This window comes from Balaenoptera acutorostrata, chromosome 17 (genome assembly GCF_949987535.1).
Source record: "Balaenoptera acutorostrata chromosome 17, mBalAcu1.1, whole genome shotgun sequence".
Classification (NCBI taxonomy): Eukaryota; Metazoa; Chordata; class Mammalia; order Artiodactyla; family Balaenopteridae; genus Balaenoptera; species Balaenoptera acutorostrata.
Window position 1 is genome coordinate 52,509,873 of NC_080080.1, and position 13,421 is coordinate 52,523,293.

The 13,421-nt window shown below is 35.6% G+C and overlaps 1 protein-coding gene across 1 annotated transcript in view; it reads right to left on the reverse strand.

Moving 5' to 3' along the window:
- The window catches only part of CNBD1 (cyclic nucleotide binding domain containing 1), a 404,631-nt gene that overhangs the window by 331,011 nt on the left and 60,199 nt on the right, over window positions 1–13,421 (reverse strand). The window contains 1 exon segment of the mRNA XM_057531908.1: window positions 7,263–7,421. Within this exon segment, the coding sequence (XP_057387891.1) occupies window positions 7,263–7,421 (159 nt within the window).

Genomic DNA, 13,421 nt, shown 5'->3' on the forward strand with positions numbered 1-13,421 from the left:
GCCCAAAGTCATACAACTAATAACTAGAGGAGTCCAGTTCAGAACACATTTCTTCCTGACTCCAAAGTCCAGGCATTTTGCAATATGTGCATCCCGAATGTAACTTTAACTCTGTCATTGGTGGGCCAAGATTCAGTGCCTTGCTCTTCTATACTGTAAATCTACGGTCAAGGAGTTTTTAATCTCTGTCCTTGGCTAACTCATCTCCTTAACACAGATAGCTCTCTTTTTAGCTTCTATTCTTATAAATGATCACTGTTTCTGTCAGAAATCTAAATTACTTTTAGCATTTACACAATTCGTTATTGTCTTACTTTCTCTTTTAGCTTCAAATAAAGACTTTCTTTTCTAGAGGAGAGGACCTTTCCAACTTCACTTAGTTTTTAACCTGATTCTGTATTTTTAACAGAATTAATAACCCACAAAGTGTTTTTCTCTCAGTAGCATGTAGCCCTAAAACATAGTTTGAGATGACAATTCCTCATCTTATACGCCATTTCACTAGAAAACAGCACTGTAAGAACCATATTGCCTTTGGATTTTAAAAAGCTTGAATCTAAAAAGCAAAAGTCCTCATGTCCTTTTAGGGAGCAATTCCTCTGAGTCATTCCTGAGAAGTGGCTTTGCATCACTGCTCCACTGAAACATAAAGATCTTCAGATGCCTCATTCCCTCAAAGGAAACATCTTTAATTGGAGAAAGTAGGAGAAAAAACATTTGGGCCAAGTTTTCTCAGAAGATCTTACACTGCTTTTCACCACTCATTTATAAATTTGTCTCTTCTCCTACCCTTTCTACAGCCCCCACAAATACATATGCACATCACTTTTTTTCCCAGAAATTAGCCATTTATAAAGAAACCAATTATTTTTACCAAAGAAATCCATAATTGTATTTTTAAAGCTGGTGATGCTATAGACAATGTAATCAAATATGAACATGTGAGAGCATTAGATGAATTGCCCAGCATTCTCCTTGTTGGTGGTCAAGTTGAGCAAGTAATGTAATGTACTTCCAGGAACATCAATTGAAAACTGTTCAGCTTTTTTTTTTTTTTTTTTTTTAGCATCTTTATTGGAGTATAATGCTTTACAATGTTGTGTTAGTTTCTGCTGTATAACAAAGTGAATCAGCTATACATATACATATATCCCCATATCCCCTCCCTCTTACATCTGCCTCCCACCCTCCCTATCGCACCCCTCTAGGTGGTCACAAAGCACCGAGCTGATCTCCCTGTGCTATGCGGTTGCTTCCCACTAGCTATCTATTTTATATTTGGTAGTGTGTATATGTCAATGCTACACTCTCACTTCATCTCAGCTTACCCTTCCCCCTTCCCGTGTCCTCAAGTCCATTCTCTATGTCTGTGTCTTTATTTCTATCCTGCCCCTAGGTTCACCAGAACCACTCTTTTTTTTAGATTCCATATATGTATGTTAGCATCCAGTATTTGTTTTTCTCTTTCTGACTTTCTTCACTCTGTATGACAGACTCTAGATCCCTCCACCTCACTACAAATAACTCAATTTTGTTTCTTTTTATGGCTGAGTAATATTTCATTGTGTATATGTGCCACATCTTCTTCATCCATTCATCTGTCACTGGACACTTAGGTTGCTTCCGTGTTCTGGCTATTGTAAATAGTGCTGCAATGAACATTGTGGTACATGTATCTTTTTGAATTATGGTTTTCTCAGGGTACATGCCCAGTAGTGGGATTGCTGGGTCATACGGTAGTTCTATCTGTAGTTTTTTTAGGAACCTCCATACCATTCTCCATAGTGGCTGTATCAATTTACATTCCCACCAACAGTGCAAGAGGGATCCCTTTCCTCGACACCCTCTCCAGCATTTATTGTTTGTCAATTTTTTGATGATGGCCATTCTGACCGGTATGAGGTGATACCTCATTGTAGTTTTGATTTGCATTTCTCTAATGATTAGTGATATTGAGCATTCTTTCATGTGTTTGTTGGCAATCTGTATATCTTCTTTGGAGAAATGTCTACTTAGATCTTCTGCCGATTTTTTGATTGTGTTGTTTGTTTTTTTGATATTGAGCTGCATGAGCTGCTTGTATATTTTGGAGATTAATCCTTTGTCAGTTGCTTCATTTGCAAATATTTTCTCCCATTCTGAGAGTTGTCTTGTGATGGCCAGGTATGGGCCTTATGCTCCAGCGCCATCCATTATCAACTAGCTCATGTCTTTTTAAAAAAGTAAGTCAAATTCTACATGTCAAATTGAACTCCCTAAAACAGAATTCAGGCCACAGTCATTTCTTGCCTAGACCAATTTCATATAGTCTCTGCCAAGTCATCCCAAATCTCCTCCTGGCACCCACAGTGGACTCTCCACACATGACCCATTACCATGTAAATCAAAACACATCATTCCCATTTTGCCTATCACACCAAGATTAAAAATCTACCACAACCTACAAACCCTAAGTAGTGATCTTGTTCAGCTACCTCTGAAGCCTCATTTCCACCAACTCTTCCCCTCATTCAGGCACTTTCACAACACTGGCCTCCCTTGCTAATTTTTTTTTCAATTTGCAAAGCACATTGCCATCCTGAGCTCTTGTACTTGTGTTTCCTCTGCCTGGAATTCACTTCTCCAAGATATTTGATTCACTATCTCTCTCATTTCATTAAATTATCTGACTTCTCTAATCATTTCCATCATGCCCTATACACCTATTCAGCACTAGTTTTTGTTTCTAATACTTATCACTAACATAATATATATGTGTTTATTATCTCTCTTACATTAGAACATAAGCTCCCCATAAGGGCAAAAATATTGCCTGTTCACCACTGCAGTCCCAATACCAAGAGTATTTTCAGAAACATGTGGGAATTCAAAAGTATATATTGAATTCATTAATAAATGAAAAATAAAATCAAAATTATTTATAAATTAAAATTCCAAGCCATATATTAATTCATTGCTTTTAATATTGTTTATTCATGATCCATTTCCCCTCTTTCTGAAATACTTTCTCTTTTGAAATGCTATCTCTTACCAATTGAATATAACTTCAATAAAATTGTAAATTATAATGTACAGCCCGCATCAGCATTTATTCAAGAGGTGAGTATTGAAAACAAACTACAACAATCTGACTCCCTATCCCTGAAACTAAAGTGTGAGCCTAATAACCCTCAATCAAAAATAGTAGTATCTGATTGAGTCCAATGTTTTACCAATGCTGGAGAGGGTGTGGAGAGAAGGAAACTCTCCTACATTGTTGGTGGGAATGTAAATTGGTACAGCCACTATGGAGAACGATATGGAGGTTTCTTAAAAAACTAAAAATAGAGCTACCATATGATGCTGTAATCCCACTCCTGGGCATATATTTGGAGAAAAACATGGTTCGAAAGGATACATGCACCCCAGTGATCATTGCAGCACTGTTTACGATAGCCAAGACATGGAAGCAACCTCAATATCCTTCGACAGAGGAAATTATGATTACCGGGGGGAAGGATGGGGGTAAGGGATAGTCAGGGAATTTGGGATTGACATGTACACACTGCTATTTTTAAAATGGATAAACAACAAGGACCTACTATAGAGCACAGGGAACTCTGCTTAATGTTATGTGGCAGGTTGGATGGGAAGGGAGTTTGGGTGAGGAAGAATACATGTATATTTATGGCTGAATCCCTTTGCTGTACACCTGGATCTATCAAAACATTGTTAATTGACTATACTCCAATATAAAATAAAACGTTTAAAAATAAAAAAGAGATACCCAGAGGTGCATATCATATCCAGCATCGAATACTTCTTCTCCATTTTGGGAGCTGTCCAATATTCTTCCACAGGTTCCCCCTCTACCTCCTCCCTTTTTTTGGTTGTTTGTTTTAATTAGCCAGAATCGGTTTCTGTCATTTACAATCCAAAATTTAACTAACACATATGATAAGCTTATATTCAATCTTATATACCTCAAAATACAAAATTTAACAGAAAGTTTCTCAATTCTCTGTTTTCTCTCTCTCATCTCTCCCTCCCATTGTCTGTTCTCCACACACACTTCCCTATTACAGTGTACTGTAGTTACTCAAACCCTTCCTCTCTGGTGACATTCCCCATACGTGCCCTTTGCAACAATTTTAATGTTTCAACATCATTTATCCTTCCTCCCATCTAGCACTGTTTACTCAGAGTTGCTGAACTGAAGTATAAGTTAAGAAGTAATCGATATGATTAAGCCAAAATACACCAAGTTATCAATAATCAATATTCTTAATCTTGTCAAGCATATTTGCATTTCTTTAAAAAGAGGCTACTGTTACTCAAAATTAATTTGTTAAAATTTCAAATAGGGGGACTTCCCTGGTGATTCAGTGGCTAATACTCCACGGTCCCAATGCAGGGGGCCCAGGTTTGATACCTGGTCAGAAAACTAGATCCCACATGCTGCTACTAAGAGTTTGCATGCCGCAACTAAAGATCCCTTGTGCCACAGCTAAGACCCAGTGCAGCCAAATAAATTTATTAATTAAATAAATATTTTAAAATATTTTTCAAGTAGGATGACAAAGTGAAGAATTTTAGAGAGTATAAGGTAGTTACTTTTTTACATGTATAAATGACATCACTCAAGTAGTCTGTGGACCTGATCATGGTTCATTTAAAGATAAACAGAGGGCTTATAGACAAGACAACTTATCCATCAATTAAACAGATTTTAGTTGAACTACTTTTGTGTGAATACATAAAGCATACAGACCCATTACAAATGTGATTAACAGAGTCACAATGTTACCAAATATGGCTAGCATACCCCAAGGGGACCCTCAATCACCTCTCCCTGCATTTTAGGGGAGTGGAGGCAAAAGCAATGATTTGTTTCTAACCAATAGACTATGGCCAAGGTGATGGAATATGAATGCCTTTAATTAGGTTATATAAGACATCATCTTAGCAGAATGAGAGAGAGAGAGACAGAGACACAGACATAGAGAGAGAGAGACTCTCCATTGCTGGTTTTGAAGATTTAAGCTTCTATGTTGTGAGAAGGTCTGAGAGAGAATGATATGGCAAGGACCTGCGTGACCTCTAGGAGCTAAGAGGAGCCCTCAACTAGAGCCAGGAAGAAAGTAAAGACCTCAGTCCTAGAACCAAAAGGAATTAAATTCTGCAAACAACACATGTGATTTTGGAAGAGGACCTCATGCTCTGGAAAAGAGTGTAGTCTGGCAGATACCTTGATTGAAGCCTTCTGAGACATGAGCAGTTAAACTTTGTGCAGAGAGATAATAAATGTATGTTGTTTCAAGCCACTATATTTATGTAATTTGTTACACAGTAATAGAAAAAATTCACTCATATACCAAGGAGACAAGAAGATAAAAATCATGTCTGTAGAACAGTCATAGATTGTGGATTTAGCACATTCATTGCTCTTTTACTTACTAGTTTATCATATCCACTTCAAAGCACTGATGTGAGGATTCAATCAGAAATTTTATGTGTAGATTTTAAGGCTTTGTGCGAATATTAAACATCTCATAAAAGTGAGTTTCCTCCTCATTTACTCTGCTATTTAACTCAGTGGGTGTCACAGCCCCACTCATTGGCAGCAGTCAAGACCCTCATTCTGAAGAGTCACATTTGGACAATTCTGAGCCACTGAAAGTGGGAGCTTGAAGTACTTCAGGATCTCCTCTGCCTACCCACCCACCCATTGTGTCACATGTGAGTGAAGAGTGGGTTCTGGAGATTACCATTGTCCCAGCATCTATTGTCTACAGTATTTGGAGACTGGTTGTTATATGGACTCCACCGAGGTCCACATCAGGATGTAGCAGTAGCTTCTTTGTTTATTCTCCCTTGTGTTTAGATAACCTTCTATCATGACCCCTTTTCACTTCAGTCCATTGCTCACATGGTGCTTGGCTCTCATCCATTTCTTGTTTCCATCCTGACTTGAATGTAGATTTACTTCCTAGTATTTTGACACCTTGCTGGAGAACCATAGCCACTTGAGCTCCTCCTGTATCTAAGATAAGAAATTTTGTTATCCAGAAACTGCTACCTTTTAATTTTCAGAAAGATGAGGATTGAAAATCCATTGAAAATTCTGCAGCCCAGCACAATCTGAAATCAGCAATGAGTGATTCATGGGTTTCTAGACACTTAAAATTTTTAATCCAGTACATTTTTATTCAACATTATGGCTGACATTTCATTAAGAATGAAAATGGCCTTAGCATCCTATAGCTCCAATAACTTTCAGTGCTTTAGTGATTTTTCTATCAAGTATATTTTTAACACATTCACTGAACACATTCTAGTTAAATTTCCTATTTTTTACAGCTTACCAGTTTAACGGTACCCCTGTATGGCAGGTGGTTATGATGTCCCTCTCTACAATTCCCTCACACATGCTTTCCTATAAAGTAACTAGTCTTTGCTGTGTTTATTTTTTGTCATTCTTATAAGTAAAAGCATCAGAAATCTGACCATTCTCAAATTTCCTGGAAGCTCTGACCATATTTTCTCAAACTTGCAATTACAATTGAAGAAAAGTACTTATGGCATAGAATTCTTAGTGTATTTCTCTAAACATAAATACCAGATTTTTCATTTCTCATCCACGCTACTGGTCTTTTAGCCTCAATTCTAGCATGATACTTTTACTTCTGGCTTTGTTTCTATTGTCAATCTCAATTCCAGTATCCAACACTGTTCCATGGTTTCCTTTCAACTTTAGCTGTATTCACAAATCCAATACCATCTTTAATAACCAGCCTCCACCCAGATTTAATCCCCCTTTTCTCCAACTTCATCTTCTTCAGGCAGTTGTACCCCAGTCACAGCACAAAGCACTCCAGAAAATTAAAGAGAATATGAGGTAAGCTTATTTAAAGGCTCTTTGTTGGGGAAGACAGTTTAAATTTGTGAAGGACTGCCTAACCATAAGTTAGTGAAATCTTAAACATAATTTTGGTTTAGCATAATCATTAAATAACATAAAATAATATTTTGCTTGCAACTTAAAATTAAAATGATGTGCCACAATTGGATATAGTACCAACACATCCGTTCTATGCCATGAAGTCTGAATGATGAAAATTGCACTGATCTAGAATCAGTCTCCAGTATTTCCAGCTCTCCTGAATCAATCATTAGTGCTAGTTTGTAAATAAAGTACACTTAGCTGCAAACAACTAACTTTTTAAAAAATCTATTCAAAAGAATTATTCAACTACAAGAAGTAATATATTTAAAATACTTACAATTTTTTTAAGATAGCCATGAATTCTACTAACTTCTCTTCAGACTTTTTTCGTCCATATAAAGTACGGCCACCACGTGCTTTTTTAACATGGACAGATATGCTGTGAGAATCATCAGGTTGTTGGGGTTTACTTTCTGCTGTGCCTTCAGCAGGTTTTCTAAACAAGGAAGCATAATATTTTATGGTGTTGTATTTTGTATAAAAATTACTGACATGACTGTTTACTTTCAAGAGTAGAAATGCACTGTTCTGAAGTAATTTGGCATTTTAATAATATATTCCTTCTCAATGCTTGTTTTTTTTCCAGTCATTAATAATGCAATTAAACACATATATAAAATATTTTCTATGTACAGAATTTGATTATAGGTATTATACCACAGTCTCAAGTGATTGAAACATCTTCCATAATAAATTAGGTGCATATATTTAGGGAAATATTTCAAGTCAATGGTCACCCTTCTTTTACACTCTTACAGTTGTTTTTCAGTGTTTTTTTTTTTTTTTTGCACCAATGATAAAAGTACTTTTTTTTAACTTTTGCTTACAACCGGTAAATTATGAACATCTTGGAAGCAGCCATCATACTTCATTCTTGTGCTATAGTATGTTACACAACTAAGTCCCTAAGAGATGTGTGAATGAATGACCATTTCCCATTTATCCTTCCAGCTCAGAGCTTTCCTATTAAGAGGTCACTAAAAACCTAAGGAAAAGCAACCTAACAAATGTTGTCCATCTTTAAGAAAAAAAATAGTGGAGGAGATGATAAAAATCCAAATGATCATAGGTTAGTCACCTTTAATTTTATACATGAAAATATTTTTTTAAGTTAAATATAAGATAAACATTATGTGGAATAACAATAACAATCATCACATTAACATCTAACATATACCTGAGTCCTTATAAAAGTGCTGGCTACTCTATTAAACATTATATACATATATCTCATTAACATTAACTAAGTGAAATAAACAATATGATCCCCAATTTAATAAGATGATGAAATTGCAGCTTAAACAGTTTATATTTTGTCTAACCACTCATATCCACTTTCCAGTAGAGCTGGAAAGAGTTTTTTGCAATCTAAATTTCACAGAATATTAAAACTTAATAGCAAACCTTACTTATCTGATATATACAGAAAAAAGATACTTTAGCATAACTTACAAAGATAAAATTAAGAGCCAAAATCCATTTACCCTTCTACCACTTTCACAGAAGCTCAGCCATTCTATCTATAGAGACCTAAGACACTATTTAAAACTCTATTCCTAGTTATGTCTATAAATAGTAAGTACAGTAAAACTCAGCAATGGTTAAGATTCAGATATAAACAATTGGCTGCTTTCCTCCACCCAGCTCTGATTCTCAAATGCAAATGGAATAGAGTTCTTATCTTCTAGAGGAGAGAGGTCTGTGGACTGGAGGGCAAGGTGGAGGTAGATATGGCAAACTTTGTGAGGGAAATTTAGAAAGTGAGTCCCCATGGACCCAGTATTCTTTTGGCTCAAGTTCATCATATTTGCCCAAGGCAAGAGATTCCTGGAATTCCTGCCTTTACATTGAAAATCTCAAGGCAGCCAAAGGATTCAGAATAGTCCCCAATGATATATAAGATATTTGAAGCCAAGCAGGGGATACCAAACCACCAAAAGCAACAGGAGGAAATAGATGGTCATATATATTAATTAATTAACTGATTGATTAAGTTGTGTCCTATTGTCTTTGGGAAATGGTAGAAAATAATCCTCATCATTATATTTATATAGTAAAACTAGCAACAATTCAATATATATTATCTAAAATTTTCAGTCAAAATTTTTTCAGAGAAAAAATCATTAATAACTAAATAATATTTAATATAATACAATATTCATTTGTAATCAAAATCTTAGCAAACTGAACACAAGTGAATTTTCTTAATATGACAAAAGTACTTGCAAAAATTACAATACTTAGAGTGAAATATTAAAATTTTGCCTCTGGAATCAAAAACAAAATTTGCATACTGTTCTAACCTATTTAATACTATTGTGGAGGTCCTGGGCATTAAAATTAAAATAACTAAAAGTATAAGAATTGTAAAGGTCAAGTAAAGGTATTATTTTTTCAGATGACAAATTATATACATGGAAAATCCGAATGAATCTACAGATACTAGAATCAATAAGAGAATTCAGTAAAGATGCTGAGTAAAAGTTTAATATACAAAACATCTATTGTATTTGTCTTTATGTTCCTTAATATCTAATGCAGGAAGGCACTAATAGAATAATCAGTCTTGTAAATGTACTATTGAAAGATGTTAAAAGTGATATAAAGAATTTATACACGTGGCGAAAACAACCATAGGGTGCTTATCAGAGTGTAAAAGAATATAAAAACTTTGCTTGCCAGGAAAAGACAGTATCTTTCAGAGAGAGAGATTTAAGCTGAGACATGTAAGATGACAAAGAGTTAGACAAAAAATATTCCAGTAAGAAGATAAAAGGAATTTTTCTGGAGAAGAAACTTCTAAAGATGCTAAATTTTACTCAAAAATATTTTTACCCTGCCAAATAGGCATAGCCACTGTTCAACAGATAAATATTCTCTATTAATCTATTCATACTTTTTTGGCATCACCATGTACAATTATTTGTGAATTAATTTTTACTCCAAGTAAATGATATGGATGCATGAAATTATTTATAGAATTGGATAGATAACATAGAACGCTAGTAATTTTGTAACTCTATTCCTTTCTCTGCTATCGACTTTTAAATGTTTTTGGCATTGTTTTGCACGTAAGCATGAATCAAGACAATGGAATCAAACTAGTAGCATCTAATTCCTCATTCCCACACATCTGCAGTTTAAAAAAAAACCAGAGAATAGTAATTTTATTTAATCTGAACCCTTTGAACCTTGAGTACACTTCTTTGTGATACTTTGTGTGACAAAATGAGAAGTGCAGATTAAGTATTTTTGTGGCATTCTAAAGAAATATTTGTCTCAAATAAAAGTGCTTCTACTACAGAGTTGCAAGGTGAATTATCCACTTTCTTCATTGTGCTGTATATTTACTTGAAAGAACAACCAACCGGCTACAATAATTGAATTGGATGTTTAGGATATATTTTTTTCAAAAATGAGTGAAGTGGGATTGTCACTTCGAGGAAGAGACAGCATATGTTGCCAATGATAAAATGCAAGCTTTCAAGTGAAAATTAGAATTTTGGAAAACTTGTATTTACCTCTCTCTGTAAGTTTGAAAGCTTCCCAGTACTTAAAGGCTTTTCTGTGGACATCAGTTGTGATATTAACAATATCACAATTGTGTTTTTTTCTAATATTACATAAAGAAACATGTCTACATTTGCAAGATCTGCATAGTTCAATGGGCCAATATTTTCCAAATGGCCAATGTATGTATTACAAAATCGTACATTGGTGAAGAGCCATTCATAATGCAAAATATAGTTTTTATAGATAAAAATGTTTTTAAATTGGCTGTATTCTAGATTTTTTTTAAATGCCTCAGTAAATTCAGGTGATTGGGATTAGCACCAACATTAAGCAAAATAAAGTAAAATTTTGCATGCATTATCTCATCCAATCCTCCAACATCGCTCTAAATTATGTATTATTGTCCCCATTTTTAGATGAAGAGACTAAGATTCAAAGTTTGAGGTAATTTTCTTAAGGTACCATAATTGCCAAATTGCAGAACTGAAGTTCAAACCCAGATCTGATTAGTCCAGAGGCCATCACAGAACTTTATCCTCTATATATCCTTGCATCAGAGCTCTTACAAGCTTTTTTTGTCATTCTTCAAAATCCTTCTTTAACCCCCTCCACCACTTTTTTGTAAATGCATATAATTTTACTAAGTAGTAGTTAGAGCCAGAGTAATATATGTACTCTTTCTGAAGATATTTTCTGTAGGATTCTTCAATCATTTTTTTAAGGAACTGAAGTCATCCTGACATAAAAATAAAAATTAAATTCAGTCACTTCAAGTACACTAAGTTAACTCTATCTGTTGATTTTAGCTTAATTGTCATTAATGTCAAACCAGGGAAATAACAATGGGTAAATCTCCACCCCCAGGATGAAAGTTGGTGAATTGCAGACTTTGTTTTGCACTGAGCAAGAGTGCTGACTTTGTCCCACACATTGCCAACATACCTAAAGTTAAAATTGAGGAGAGTTGAAGGCAAGTTCCATTTTAAACTCTTGACAGTCAACATTGGAATCCTGTCATCTCTTATAATATAAGAAAGAATATTTTAAGGTTAGACAGAGGTAAGCAATATTTCCCTGGTTTCTACTAAATTAATGTCCTTGACAAACTCAAAGTCTTCTCTTTCATTTCCAAAGAGCAATAGAAATTCCACAGTTAAAAATGAACAGTTAGGGCTTCCCTGGTGGCGCAGTGGTTGGGAGTCTGCCTGCCAATGCAGGGGACACGGGTTCAAGCCCTGGTCTGGGAAGATCCCACATGCCGCGGAGCAACTAGGCCCGCGAGCCACAGCTACTGAGCCTGCGCGTCTGGAGCCTGTGCTCCCAACAAGAGAGGCCGCGATAGTGAGAGAGGCCCGCGCACCGCGATGAAGAGTGGCCCATGAAGAGTGGCCCCCGCTTGACGCAACTAGAGAAAGCCCTCGCACAGAAACGAAGACCCAACACAGCCAAAATAAATAAATAAATAAATTAAAAAAAAAAAAAATGAACAGTTAGACTTAATGTACTCTACAGACTAAAGCAGCAATACATTTTCCTGAATATATGACAAGCTATACAAATATGCAAGAAAGTTAAGTTGTTTGGAGAAGATTATTTCACAGATTTACCTCCTAAGGATTAATTAAAATTGAGCTTCAAATCAAAAACTTGGGATATCTAAAGACAACTGTTAACATAGCAGTATATTAACATATATTTTTAAAATAATGATCAAATACCATGTTCTGCCTTTCCTTATAACCTAAATTCCCTCCAGTCACAATTCAATTCAGCAAACATTTCTTGAACACCCAGCCCAAGCAGAGTTCATTGTGTTCATTATCTCAGCTCCCAGGTATGAATCATTTCCATTTTTCCATTTAATCACTCTACTTTTTCCACGCACAGAACATTGCTGAATTGGTCACACACTTGAGTGATTACAAACCTACATTATCTAATTTTAACTGATCTTTGATTTGCTCAGCATTCTTAAATTAGCTATTTGTCAAGCTCTCATGCAGTCACCTCAATGGCTTTCGTCTAGTTCCTTTTCCAGCCCCATTTCCACATTCTATAGACAGGTTTTTTTCAGTACTAATGCTCTCTACCTGACCTCTATATAGGAATTAATGATTATTATTGACTGTTGAGAAATAATGATAAACCCCATTCCAGTTATTCAGCTGTAGTGTCACTCAAGCTGAACCTAATTTTGATCGATTGACTGATTGATTGATTTGTCTTTGCCAATATTTTAACACAGGTTTACTGCAGGAATTATAATAATTTCACAAGCCAATAGCATACAGGATAATGTCACTTTTTTTTTAAGTTGAGGCTTTTAAAAAATATATTTATTTATTTTGGCTGCACCAGGTCTTAGTTGCGGCATGCAGGATCATTTTTTTCAGTTGTGGCATGCGGGATCTAGTTCCCCGACCAAGGATCAAACTCAGACCCCCTGCATTGGGAACACAGAGTCTTAGCCACTGGACCACCACGGAAGTCCCAGAATAATGTCTCTTAAGAAGCCAATAAATAAATATTCTCCAAACCAATGATAAATTTTTTAAAAAGTCCAAATTTAGGTGAGTCCGAATTTTTAACAGTTGGTTCCCAGGAGAGTTGGCTTAGTAAACCACAAGCTGAAGGCACAAAAGCAAAAGTCTAATGTTGCTGTTGGAGCACACTGCTAGGGAACGAAGACTCAAGTGTTGACCGGCTAAATGATCTTGGTGGGGCCGCTGCACTGTTTTCACCGTTGCTGGTAAAGGGTCTTACCCTGACAGGAAGCTAATGCCCCAAGGTCTTCAGAGACCTATTTTGATGAGCAGAGTCGCCTTGCTGAGGCCAAACATTCTCAGTCCTCACGATTCTGGGTATTTATAGTCTAAATGTCCCCTCACCATAGTTGCTTATTCATTTGTTCTTATTGATCAGC